Source organism: Tachypleus tridentatus, chromosome 13 (genome assembly GCF_004210375.1).
Source record: "Tachypleus tridentatus isolate NWPU-2018 chromosome 13, ASM421037v1, whole genome shotgun sequence".
NCBI classification, from domain to species: Eukaryota; Metazoa; Arthropoda; class Merostomata; order Xiphosura; family Limulidae; genus Tachypleus; species Tachypleus tridentatus.
The window spans coordinates 102320670-102334657 of record NC_134837.1 but is presented as its reverse complement, the minus strand read 5'-3'; the positions used below and the strand labels follow the sequence as shown (position 1 = coordinate 102334657).

At 33.3% G+C, this 13988-nt stretch overlaps 1 protein-coding gene across 1 annotated transcript; it reads right to left on the bottom strand.

Moving 5' to 3' along the window:
• Positions 1-876: 876 nt before the first annotated feature.
• LOC143238023 (uncharacterized) lies at positions 877-9023 on the bottom strand. The gene is made up of 6 exons (XM_076477908.1): positions 8864-9023; positions 7866-7933; positions 4426-4533; positions 3615-3647; positions 3263-3307; positions 877-1068 (listed from the first exon to the last, which is right to left on the bottom strand). Exons 1-6 carry the CDS (start codon positions 8961-8963, stop codon positions 1030-1032), a joined length of 393 nt encoding a protein of 130 aa, XP_076334023.1. The 5' UTR covers positions 8964-9023; the 3' UTR covers positions 877-1029.
• Positions 9024-13988: the final 4965 nt, after the last annotated feature.

The following is a 13988-nucleotide window of genomic DNA, read 5'->3' as shown; positions in this document are numbered from 1 at the left end:
GAGTTGTCAATTCACATTTGTCATGTTTGCTTGACAGAGAAAACGACACGTGTTGCTGCTTGTGGTGTTTTGTTTGCCCTTTGTCTTAAAATTCAGTTAACTGCTATTGCATTATATGTTTGAAGGTCTGTTGAAAACGGTTGTCCTGGAGCGAAACGTAGTTTGTATTGTTCTATTTCGCTGAATAAATGTACAGCTTAATGTGTTACATTTGCTGAGCCTTGAATAATAAAATAATTCTGATGGTAAGATATACAAGTTTAAGTTTCATAGTTTTGTTGAATTTGGGCCTCTCAGTGGCATAGTCTGCCGACTTATACTGCTAGAAAGCGGGTTTCGATACTCATGGATGACAGAGCACGGAACGGATAGCCCTTTGTGTAGCTTTATGCATATTAACAATACAAAGAAACTATGAGTTATATATCCACTGTTTACAATTATGGTAGTCCAAAAGTTGGCGATGTGTTGTTCACTAGCTGCATTCTTTCTAGTTTATCAGTTAAATATTACAGGCAACTATCGCAAAGAGCTCCTTTGTAGACTTACATAATAATCAAAAGTAAAACACGCATAATTTTGTCTAAAGTAAAACGTATCTCATAAATAATTAAATTCGTAGTTTTGTCTATCACTCAGTGTTGCATTTTTTTTCGTTAATAATAAATTGATTGTCATAATTGAAAGGGAGAAATCATAGAAAGTACTACTTTGTTGAAAGGAAAGGAAGTAATAACGCATTCCCCTCTGGTACAGCGATAAGGTTACGAATTTACAACGATAAAAACAGCTGTTCGAATCCCCCTCGGTGGACTCAGTAAATGACCCGATGTAGCTTTGCTATAAGAAAGAAAAACAACACACACGATAACAAAGTACGTTATTCAACGAGTGTTTATTTCTGTAATACAACAATTCATATATGTAATGAAACACAACTATATTTATTTGTTAATTTCTAGAGTAAGTAGCACGATAAACTGCATTTCCTTCTGTCTGTTTATTTTAATCCATCTCTAACTCTTGAGTTTAGGGTTTCTTGTCTTTCAAAACATCAGAGAAACATTTCTGCATTTGTACAAAATAAAACAACCTTAAACAACAATAACTCATTCTTTCTCTCATAATAACAAAGTGTAATTAGAGTTACTTCTCACATTTTGTTTCTTATAACTTTCAAAACGTAACACATTAAATAGCGGAATTAAGTATGCATAACCATAGGATCAAGGGAACGTATGCATAATCACAGGATCAAGGGAACGTATGCATAACCACAGGATAAAGGAACGTATCAATAACCACAGGATCAAGGGAACGAATGCCTATAATCTGAAGATTTGGACATTTGCTTTATGTGACGTTACTCATCGGGAACCTAAACGAGTTCAACAAAACCGTTAAGGCAGTTTGTATATGTTGGTGTTTATTACATAGTTTTCTGTTTTTTATGGGTTTTTTTATGTTAAAGTAACGTATCGATTTTAAAACCAAATTATTTTAAAACTTGAAATGGTATTTTCGACATCACATGATATATCCTAAGTAAGAGTCCTACTACCTATAAACTACGACAGTATGCTTATCATGACCTTCAATAAAAATCTTTACTATCCTTTATCTTTATCACATGGAAGAAGTTATAAACCAAAGAGAACTTGTATCCTTTATCTTTATCACATGGAAGAAGTTATAAACCAAAGAGAACTTGTATCCTTTATCTTCTCTACTACATGGAAGAAATTAAAAACCATAGTGAACTTAATAATCAATAATAATCAACTGGCATGCTGCATTAAACCAGAGATTTACGGACATAGTGAACTTACATCCTTTATCTTCTCCACCACATGGAAGAAATTAAAAACCATAGTGAACTTATATCCTTTATCTTCTCCACTACATGGAAGAAATTAAAAACCATAGTGAACTTACATACTTTATCTTCTCTACTTCATGGAAGAAATTAAAAACCATAGTGAACTTACATCCTTTATCTTCTCCACCACATGGAAGAAATTAAAAACCATAGTGAACTTATATCCTTTATCTTCTCCACTACATGGAAGAAATTAAAAACCATAGTGAACTTACATCCTTTATCTTCTCTACTTCATGGAAGAAATTAAAAACCATAGTGAACTTACATCCTTTATCTTCTCCACCACATGGAAGAAATTAAAAACCATAGTGAACTTATATCCTTTATCTTCTCTACTACATGGAAGAAATTAAAAACCATAGTGAACTTACATCCTTTATCTTCTCCACCACATGGAAGGAAGTAAAAACCATAGTGAACTTATATCTTTTATTTTCTCTATCACATAGAAGAAGTCAAAAACTATAGTGAACCCATATGAGATAATGTATTTTCAGGGGCAAATATGTTATACGTGACAACGATGATTCCGCCAATATCTGCGTGTTTTCTATGACGAAAAATCAAGTTTCTGTTATGATTTGTAAATTTATTGTCTTACCAATGGAAGATTCAAAATGGTATCAGAAGCTACTTTTTTTTCAGGTAACTTTGATCAACTCTGCTTTTCAGCATGATTAGTTATTTCAGTTTTTCTTACTACTGAAAGTTGAATGTTCTATATATAGTATAAATGATCAGTTATTCTGCTGAAACCTCAAATAAACTGTCCGTCTCAAAAGTAAAAAAAGAATGAACATTTAAAGTCAAGCTGGTTTACTTTATTTGATTTTTTTTAATTCTTGTGAACTTGTTTTCGGTTTGTGTTTGTTATGTTTGGTTTGTTTTTGTTATGTTACAACATATTAAATAACAATGAAAAATTGAAACTAAACAACTCTTTCCAAGTGTGTCTTTCTTTCCCCATCTTTTTGTAAGCGATAAGAATAAAACCATGGAAGTAATGATAAAATACGAAACTAACCATGAAGTGGAATATGTACTAAATGCGAAATTAATATTTATAATGTTTGGTTTGTTTTAAATTTCGCGCAAAGCTACACGAGGGCTATCTGCGCTAGCCGTCCCTAATTTAGCAGTGTAAGACTACAGGGAAGGCAGCTAGTCATCACCACTCATCGCTAACTCTTAGGCTACTCTTTTACCAACGAATAGTGGGATTGACCGTACCATTATAACGCCCACACGGCTAAAAGGGCGAGCATGTTTGGTACAACAGGGATTCAAACCCGAGACTCTCAGATTATGAGTCAAGTGCCTTAATTATGTGGACATGCCGGACCTCTTCATAAAGAAATTATAATAAACTATGAGACTAACCTCCATATTGCCTATGTCATGTTTCTCCTCTTCTGTTAGATTATCCTACAAAAATATAACAACAGCTATATTATCATTATCTTATAAAATGTAAAGATTATTCGTAGTTTATCTTACTTAGCAAATCATATTTTCTTGACCAACACTAAATATATAAAGCGTTTTTCACCTGAATTGTTAGATTTCAACTCAGAGGATAATGTGTGACTGTAATGTAGCTTTCATCTTAAAATGGTTGGTTGAAGATTAATATGTTTGATGCATTTACTTTGGTATATTTCTACTAACCATAGCTTAATTAATTAAACGTATACACGTGAAAGTAGCATAATAATTGGAAGGATAACATTACCCAATCTTTATTGTTGTTTGCGCATTCTTCAACCTAAAACGGAAAGTTTAAAGATTATATTAATTGAAAACAGAATAAAACTATTATATTTACAAGTAATTCTAGTTACGTCAAGTTTTGTCACTATGATTGAAATAACATTCAGATAGCAACAAAAATACTTAGAAAACCTTAACCTTATGTATTTATAGGTTTTTGCTAAATAGTAAACAAATCTAAAGGACCCCAACTGCTGCTTCTCTCCAATAACGTTACATGTTACCGTTCGTCATTTGTGTGAAACAGCAAATGCAAAAATTAAACATAATAATGCTAACATTTTCCCCTTTTTAGTTAAAAAGTAGTTTTGTTTCATTATTTCACAATTTTATTTGTTAACACTGTCGAAACTGCATAGTATAACAAAAGCTGGACTTTTAACAAACTGTAAAATGTATATAGTAATCGTATTTTCTTTGGATGATTTCTTTCTTTAGCGATTATCAAGTTAAGTCATCAAGTGAAGTATCAGCTGGTAATAACTTCGAACCTCATGTGGTGATGGGAAAGTTACCTGAGTGCACTGATATTTTTAAAATTTAAGCGTGGCAAATTGGTGCTCAAAAATTTCGAAGTATGAAACTTTTCATGAGAGATATAACTTCTTGTGTAAAAATGACGTTTTCCTTCAAAGATATGACTTCTTAAGTAAAATTCACACTTTTAATTATAGGTATAATTTCTTATGCAAAATTGACACTTTCCATGAGAGATATAACTTATTATATAAAATTGACTAATGTTGTTATCTTTCTCAATTAAGAAATATTACCTTAGAATTAATATCCAAGTTATTGCAGAGCGTCTTCCTGAGTGCTTCCTCATTGTCAGCAACATGTGGTACCACACTTCGCGTACATTCCTTCCACTTCTTAGTGATCTGCGGTAAGACAGTATTGTTTTATATCTAATCTTAACATACTGTGTGTAATAAAATCTGTACATCAAAATGAAAGTTAAAGAACACCGGAGTATATTACAAATGAAGACATACAACATACGTGTAGATCTTTCAGAATAGAACCCGATCCTTTGAAGTCGATTCCTAACATTTCTGACAAAGATATCGAACATCAGATTCAAACATCGTCGTCTGGAATTAGTTATTACCAACTTATTTATTCTGACCAGTAGGGTGGTTCTTGGTCGTTAATATTTCTGAAGGGCGACCTGTCCTAGGTTTCACAGAAGCGGTTTTCGTGTCCACATTAGATGACACTCCAACATGTCTCTAACACTGCTATGTATCGATTCTTCCAGTTCTTCTTCTCATTACGAATTCTTCTCAATGTGATCTGCTCTTCATGTTTATTTAGAAAACACTATTAAACAAACCTCAGTTGGAATAATAATCAGTGATGTCGAGAAACTCACTTGCTGAGAAATTTATATGCAAAAACGGCTTGTTTGGGTTGAGAAAATATTTTACATAGAAGAGCGAACAACGTTTCGACCTTCTTCGGTCATCGTCAGGTTCACAAAGAAAGAGGTAACTGACCGGAAGCTGACCACATGTTTGAAAGGGGTTGTGTAACTGAGTGCCGGAATGTAGAGGGCGGTATTAGATGTTTGAATATATAATTTTATTTATTTGATTATATTAATATAGGTATAAAGGTGTTCCCTTATATTGGTTTATTTTGGGTTTAAGTTGTTGTATAAGTAAGGCTTCTTTAATTTTGCGTTTGTTTATGTTTGTTTCTTTATTTAGTATTTCAGTGTTTTCTATGGTTATGTTGTGTGTATTTGACTTGCAGTGTTCGAAAACGTGTGAAGGTGACTTTTTATGTTCTTTGAATCTGGTTTCCATTTTTCTACTTGTTTCTCCAATATAGAAGTCGTGGCAGTTATCACATTGTATTTTGTAAATAATGTTGATGTGGTGTTTGTCAGTGTAGTTTTTACATAGTATAGACCTCAGTTTTGTGCCTTGGTTTTGAATAAATTTGGTATTAACTGGAATGTCATATTTTGTTACTAGTTTTTGCCAAATGTTGGTTATTTGTTTGCTGATGTCAGGAATATATGGTATACAGCAGTATATGGTTTCGTGATTTTTTGATTCATGAGATATATTTACTTTAGTTGGTTGATTTTGCTTTCTGTCTAGATGTGTGCGTATAATGTTTTCTACGGTTTGTGGAGGAAACTTATTGATGTTGATGAAGTATTGTTTTATTTTGTATAATTCATCGTTAATTTTATCTGGTGAGCATAGTTTTATGGCTGTGTTTATTTGGTTTCTTAGTATGTTGAGTTTTTGTTTTGTTTCATGTGCTGAGTCCCAAGGAATGTATAGTCCAGAATGGGTGATTTTTCGGTGGATTTCTGTTTTGAATTGTGTGTCAGTTCTTGTAATTTTGAGGTTAAGAAATGATATTTGATTGCTTTCTTCCTGTTCACATGTGAAGTTAATGTTGGGATGTATAGAGTTAATGTGATTGAAAAAATTAAGTATGTGTTCTGTAGATTTGAATCCCGCAACCGTGTCATCTACATATCTGTACCAGTATAGTGGTGGATGTAATGCTGTGTTAATTGCTTGTGTTTCAACTTGTGTCATAAAAATATTGGCTAGAACTGGTGATACTGGGTTGCCCATGCTTAGGCCATTTGTTTGTATATAGTTTTGGTTGTTGAACATGAAGTTTGTCTTTATCGTGGTGAATTCTATGAGGGTTGCTAACTGGTTACTGGGAATGTCTATAGTTGGGTTAGGGTCTCGGATACAGAGTTCTAAGGCTATCTTGCAGGCTTCAGTGGTTGGAACTTCTGTGAAGAGGGATATAACATCGAAACTGGCCATTAAGGCTTTATGATTAAGTTGATTTAGATTAGACTTGAAATTAAAAGAGTCTTTGATGAATGAGCTGGCTGATGTTACATATTTGGAGAATGCCCATGCTATGTATTTACCAAGATTGTAATTAAACGATTCATATGTGGACATTATTGGTCGTAATGGACAATCTGGTTTATGAGGTTTCGGGATGCCGTATATTTGCGGTGTGCGTGAGTCGGTTTTACGTAGGTAGGAATAAAGTGTTTGTGAAATTGTGTTGGCTTTTTTCATTTGTAGTAGCAATTTGTTCAGTTGCGTCTCGTGTGTCTTTGTTAAATTTGTGTGTATTGGTTTAAATTTGTTCGTGTCTGATAGGATGTTATTCATTTTTTGGATGTATTCATTCGTGTTCATTATGACTATAGCGTTACCTTTATCTGCTTTTAGAATTTTTATGTTTTTTGTCTTGTTTTAGGTTTTTAATGGAATTAATGTCTCTTTTTGTAAGATTGTCTTTTAGTTTTCTGTTTTGTGAAATTATGTTGATGGTTTTGTGAGAAAATTCTTTGAAAAAATCGTTTAAGATGTTGTTTTTAGGTGTTTCTGGAAAATATAAATTTGTTATTTTACCTGGGAAGTTTGGCTGTTGGATGTCACTAAAATTATCTAAGTTGTCGTATTTCTGTTGGTTGTTTTTGGTTTGTGTTATATTCAAACATCTAATACCGCCCTCTACATTCCGACACTCAGTTACACAACCCCTTTCAAACATGTGGTCAGCTTCTGGTCAGTTACCTCTTTCTTTGTGAACCTGACGATGACCGAAGAAGGTCGAAACGTTGTTCGCTCTTCTATGTAAAATATTTTCTCAACCCAAACGAGCCGTTTTTGCATATAAACCTCAGTTGCACGAAGGTTTGTCTCAGAACATCAAAAGATTGCATAATGCGAAATTTGTACGGAATATTTTGCGTATTTTTACAATGATTTTTTCTCGGGGTAGTATACAATTATAATAATAAACTTCAACTGAAACCTCTCTGCTGTTTCTTGGTTTCACGTTTCAGGAAACTAGAGCTATACCTCAGCTTCTTTCTGTATATCTATATAATGACTTATAGACATGTGTCTTATAAAATGTGTATGAATTAATTTAAATTTTGCTTGTCAAGTTTTCTAATTCCGATATGATACTGTATCCATTAATTTCGGGTATGGATAAAGGAAACTAATCAAGGCTGTTCCTATGGATAGAAATTCGTTGTAGTTAACACTGGTAACTTACTGATGAAGAAAAAAAAAATTACTTACCGTTCTATTGCAAAATATGATACATTTTTTCATTACTGTTTGTAATAGGAAGAAAAACGTATGTTGAAATACGCTGCTGCTGTTAAGAGTTTTAACGTTTGATATTAACATTATCTTACCTTATTAGGAATGTGGTCGTCAATACACTTCTGGATTTCGTTCTTTTCGGTGTTTGTTATATCTTTTGCTGTTTAAACAATGAATAAGCAAAATTAAATTATTGGACTTACAAAACACTTGAATTTGAATTATTTTTTAATTTGTGTTTTATTTATGAATTATTTTTCAGATAAATAAAGCAGCAACTACAAAATAATCTTGAAGTTAAGCTAGTTGAATCTGACAATACGGGTCAAGGTGGTGGTGTTGTGAAATACAAATAAGATAAGATTTCTTCCATTAATTGATTTGGTTTGGTTTATTTTTTTGAATTTTGCGCAAAGCTACACGAAGGCTATCTGTGCTAGCCGTTCCTGATTTAGAAGTGTAAGACAAGAGCTAGGGCAGCTAGTCATCACCACTCACCGCCAACTATTGGGCTACTCTTTTACCAAGGAATAGTGGGATTGATCGCAACTTGTAACGCCTTCACGGCTGAAAGGGTGAGCATGTTTGATGTAACAGGGATTTGAACCCGCGATAATTGATTTGGAGTCTATATAGTACCCTTATCTGTAACAACATGTTTATTGATATATTCCCGTACAGTTTATATCCTGATTGAGACATGATTTGTTCTAATAATTTATACGGAAATTTGAATTTTATTTGTTCTCATGGTGACAAAATGTTAAGTTTGAGATTAAAACGAAGAATTAAATTGAAAGAATTAGATGTTTCTCAAAACCTCGTAAAAAACAAACAAAAACTTTTTTTCTTCGCGAGAGATTTTCAACCCAAACAACTAAACAAAAGTATAGTGGAAAGATTTTGATGAACATATTTAAAACAGTAAAGATAATTACCTATTAAACTGCAAATCAAGTTAATAAGTTCATTTTTGAAGCGTGTAAAATTTTTGTATGAATTAAGATAATAACTTTAATAAGAGGATACATTAGAAAGTGATCTACACAATTTTAACCATTAGAATATACAAAGAAAGTTTTAAACTCACAACACATGATTTCCCGTATATTTTCATGAATTTTATGTTCTGCCTCTGCCATAAATACCATCATGAAAATGAAAAGAATCAGAGCTACTGGAGTCTTCATCTTAAAAAATCGTTGTGTTCAATTTCTGCCGGATGCTGTAACAACGTATAGTTTGTGGCACGTTTAGCCTTCTTTTATATCCACTCTTTTCTATGTCGAACCGTGCAGGAAAAATTATAGATTTAATTTTTAAAAATTCTGACAAGAAATATAAACAGAAAGAATATGTTTTATGTAAATAAAAGTTAATGCATGTGTGAAGTGTAATAAGGTTTATGAGGTTACCTGGGAGGTAAAATAAGATAATTTTTTAAAACTTAAAACTCTGTACAGATAACAGTTTCTCTGCTTGCCACAGATAAAAGATAAAAAAGTGCAGTGAAAGTAGGAAGTTTTTATTTCGCCCCCTCGTTGCTTCTACAGCTATGTTATATAATTGTTTACTTGAATAACTGACCTTCGAAATGAACAAAGGGTCAATTAAGTTACTGAAAAGGAGTTGCATCAAGTGTAAATACAGCAGCAACAAGTATTTGTTCACAACGACACAGTGGTTCTGGCATCTGTTCAGTGCTGGTGACGCAGCATAACTTGTTATGAAATATATAGATGGGCATTAATAAAGCAAAATATCCAAAAAGGAAAAAGTAATTTGCGCTATAGATTGGTTACCCTACTGCTTCTTAGCTTTCAGAAACTATACATTCAAATAAAACTAAATGACTCTGACATACATGTGCTTTTCTTATATTTCGGCACCGTTTCAAGAAAAAGTTCGTTTAGCAAAAAACTTAATTTTACCTTCTGTTAATCGCATTTAAAAGTTTATCTAATCAGTATAAAAGCTTATGTGTGTCCGTCACCTCGCGGTTGATTCCTTAAGATAGAAGGAGTCATAAAAGCCAAAATGCATTTATCCAGATAAAATAGTTTGATTACTTTATTCCCGTTACTACTTTAGTGACAGGGATGCAAGGGAACCGTGAAGGATGGTGGTGGTGTTATGAAACCTTATAAGTGTAACGAGTGTTGATATGATAATCCTGAAGTAAATACGTAGTGTAGGATCACCTATTCTAGAGCCAAGTGCATAAAACTTATTATAAAACAGCGATTCAATTTTAAACTTAAATCGTTTCTTAATAAGTTATTTTTATCAACATTATTATATGGATACGGCACGAAATAATTTCATGAATGATCTTAGTTCTGATTGGCTCACAAAGGAATTTAAAACTCTTTGATTGTTTCAGCTGCACTTTCCTGCCTCTTTGTTGGTCAAGCTTGATTTCGCAATATTTACTTATTCCAAATAGCTATGAAGTTTAAGGTTGTAGTATACTATGGGGAGGTAGTATTATTCCCATCATTTTTAACGGGCTATATACTAGTTTATTATAATTGTATGAGTATTCTCTGGTTTTGTCATACTTGTATTTGAATGGTAAATTATATAATATTTCTGACAAAGATTATTTTAATTGTTCATGCTGAATAAATATCATATTATCATCTGGCATATACTATAAAGAGGGTTGAATACGTTATAATAATATGATTTTGGAGCTTCACCACACCCCATCATTACAGGTCATGTCGCTATGTGTGGCCATACTCTCTCTCTCTCTGATAATTACGCGTTTTGCCAATAGCTATGAAGTGTAGTTTCCCTGCCAAGAGCTCCTTGTAAGAAATTCATGTCATCATAAACCTTTCCTTCCTGAATTTTTTCCATTATCCAACAAAAGTAAAATGACAGCTCTTTTGAACAGCTCCATTGCACAGAAATCCACAGGCTCTGATTCTGGTGACTTTACTGGTATGTCTTCATATTTAATCCTTGAATACCTTATTTATCGTTATTTGGTGTAAGTGGACTTCTTTTGCTACATATATTTGTGTTTTTGGATTACTACCCGTTAAAAGACATTGGTGAATGACTTATTGCAGACTTATTACAGGGTGAATCTGATACCAGAAGTTGATCCATGTTTCTTTGTTTTCCAGTTTCATTTAAGTACAGCAGATATTTTTATGTTGTAAATTATAGAGCTTTGATGTGAAGATCTATTTATGATCCGAATTTATGAATATTTTGCATTGAAAGGGTTGTTACACATCCTTCTTAAAAGCAATAAAGTTTTAGTGACATCATACAACAATAAACCATCAACGTCAAAATGTAGTTCTGGTAAACGCCGTTCCTCCTCGACTTTATTTTAATTATGGTTGTTACTTACCTTCTGCTTTGCAAATCCTAAATGGTTTTAATATAATGTACTCAATATTGTGAAACGTTTTATATCACATTAATTTATTACTTCAAATGTTTGTTTGTTTTTGAATTTCGCGCAAAGCTATCTGCGCTAGCTGTCTCTAATTTAGCAGAGTAAAACTAGATCGAAGGCAGCTAGTCATCATCACCCACCGCCAACTCTTGGGCTACTTTTTTTACCAACGAATAGTGGGATTGACCGTCACATTATAACGCCCCCCCCCGACTGAAAGGGCGAGCATGTTTGGTGCAACGAGGTATTACCTTAAAACAACATTACGAACGTTAATCAACATATTTACTTAACTCGATGGTTTTAGTTTAAAACTGTATGTTTTAATGCTGATCTCTAAAGCTATGTGTCATAAAAACAAATAAACAAGTTAAAGTGAATTTTTTTTCCAGGTTAACATGCGCTCTCTTCAACCGCACTTATTTTTGTTCAGGTCTTGTTGAAGTACTTTCGTATATAACACTGTTTAATTCAAAGGGATTTTAGCGTTGGAAATACATCCTATTATCTGAATAGGCTGGTCGTACGCTGGCATTCCATATACACATATGTGTATTTGGACAGAGGACTTTATTTCCTTCATTGTAGAGAGGTCTCGTTTTCACGTGTTTCAAAGGTTCTGATTATTGAATATATATATATACACTCGTTCATATCTTGAACAATTATTTATATAGGTGTTACGTGATGGGTTTATAATAGGAATTATGTCTTTAGATTCGAAAACACTCTGAATCTTACTCGTGGTATGAGAATAATTATCATGTCAACCCGTGAATAATATTTTATTATAATTGTTTTGTAAGTCATCAGAGTGTGCATGATAAAACGACAGTTAGTGGATAACATGACACTTTGTTGCCATTGGCAGTGAATATTATTGAATGATATTGTTCTCTTGTGTTTCTATGATAACTAAGAATTTGTAACTTCTGATCTCTTGATAAGATTAGTGTTCTACTGGTCAGGCTAAAGGGTTAATCCAATAATCATCACTTTCTTCTCTTCTTAAACTACTGCAGAATGTCAGGCGCTGACCATAAGTGACCAACGAACTGGTGGAAGATCTTAGAGCTGGAGATTATGATTTCAGGATGGTTCCACAAGATGTTGTTAGTTTGTCTGCACTGTTTGATCCTCTTCCACTGGAGTCTACTGGTCGAGGCCTTTCCTTGGGACCACTAAATCATATTCAAGGCATCTATATTGTTTAATAGCAGTTCTTCCTCCATGGGGCATGTGGACAATCTTTTTTAGTAAAGTCTTCTTAAAGCTCAGGAACAAGATAACAAATGGTCAAACACATGGCTTTGTCTATATAGAAAACATTGGTATTAAAAACTCAAGTCAACTCAGTCTATGATAGGTAAAAGTTTTATTAAGCTTTCACGGTGAACAGGCGGAGACTCAATCATTTCTAAGAAAAGTAATGTCTTCCTGTACTGATGGCAATTGCACTCAGCTCTATACCATAAGAACACATCTGTCCCAAACACTAGTAAATGTTTTATTCACATAGCTTTCACATAACAACAAACTTATAGAGTTGGAGTACAGCGTGTTGTTGAATATTACAACATCTAAGACGCACCACACTTTTAAAAGGAATTCGCAGGATAAAAAAACTGGATGAGAATTAGAAAAGAGTAAATATGTTTTAAAAGAGTTTATTAACGAATCAGAAAGGCCCAGCACAGCCAGGTGGTTAAGGCACTCGACTAGTAATCCAATGATCGCGGGTTCGAATCCCCGTCGCACTAAACATGTTCGCCCTTTCAGCCGTGGGGGCATTATAATTTGACGGTTAATCCCAATACTCCTTGGTAAAAGAGTAGCCCAAGAGTTGGCGGTGGATGGTGATGACTAGCTGCCTTCCCTCTAATCTTACACTACTAAAATAAGGACAACTAGCGCAGATAGCCCTCGTGTAGCTTTGTGCGAAATTCTAACGAAACGAATAAATTTTTAATAATATATTTAAAATGAAATATAATAAAATATAGAGAAAATATAACATTTTCACTACGATAATGTTACTCCAATATTTCTTCTGACTCACTGTTATTCTTTGAAGTTGAAATACCTTCATCGCTTGATTCACTACTGTTCAAAAGAATGTCATCTTGCGTTCCATCTTCTGCATCTTCAAAATCTGATGGCAATTTTTGACTAATTGTTGCCTTCGACGTAATGATAAACCTTTTATGTTCATAAATTTCTCACACCAGCCACAACTAGTCTTGAAAGAAATACCACTGTTTCCTGAACATTTTTTATTTTTAACATTAAGACTTCTCTCATTACAGACAGTCCTTTATTTTGTAACTCTCTGAAATATGTTAAACAATGTCTTCATTTTCTTGGTCCAGAAAATGACTTTACTCTTTTCTTACAAGAAAACAACTTCGTTTCATACAACGCTAACGACGTACATTTGCCTCACTCACTGTACATTTTTTACCGGCTGCACGATTCCCAATCTCTTCGGCACACAAAATACCTTTTGTTTTAAATTTGACATCTTACGTAACACGTTTTTCTATGGGTAAAAAACGCAATAAAAACACAATAAAATAACGTCTGAATAACAGGAAAGTCAGACAAAGACAGAGGACGGTGATATCCAACTACATCGCTAGAGGCACTGACATCGGCAAATTTGAAGTTTTGTACGTATTTTTTCAGTCTTTCTATGATTTTTTAAAAAAAATATAGTCCAATATGTTTGTCAATGCAGGATTTTTTCGAAATTCTTTGTTATTCAAGGAAAATAATGTTTTCAGACTTTCGAAGAGTG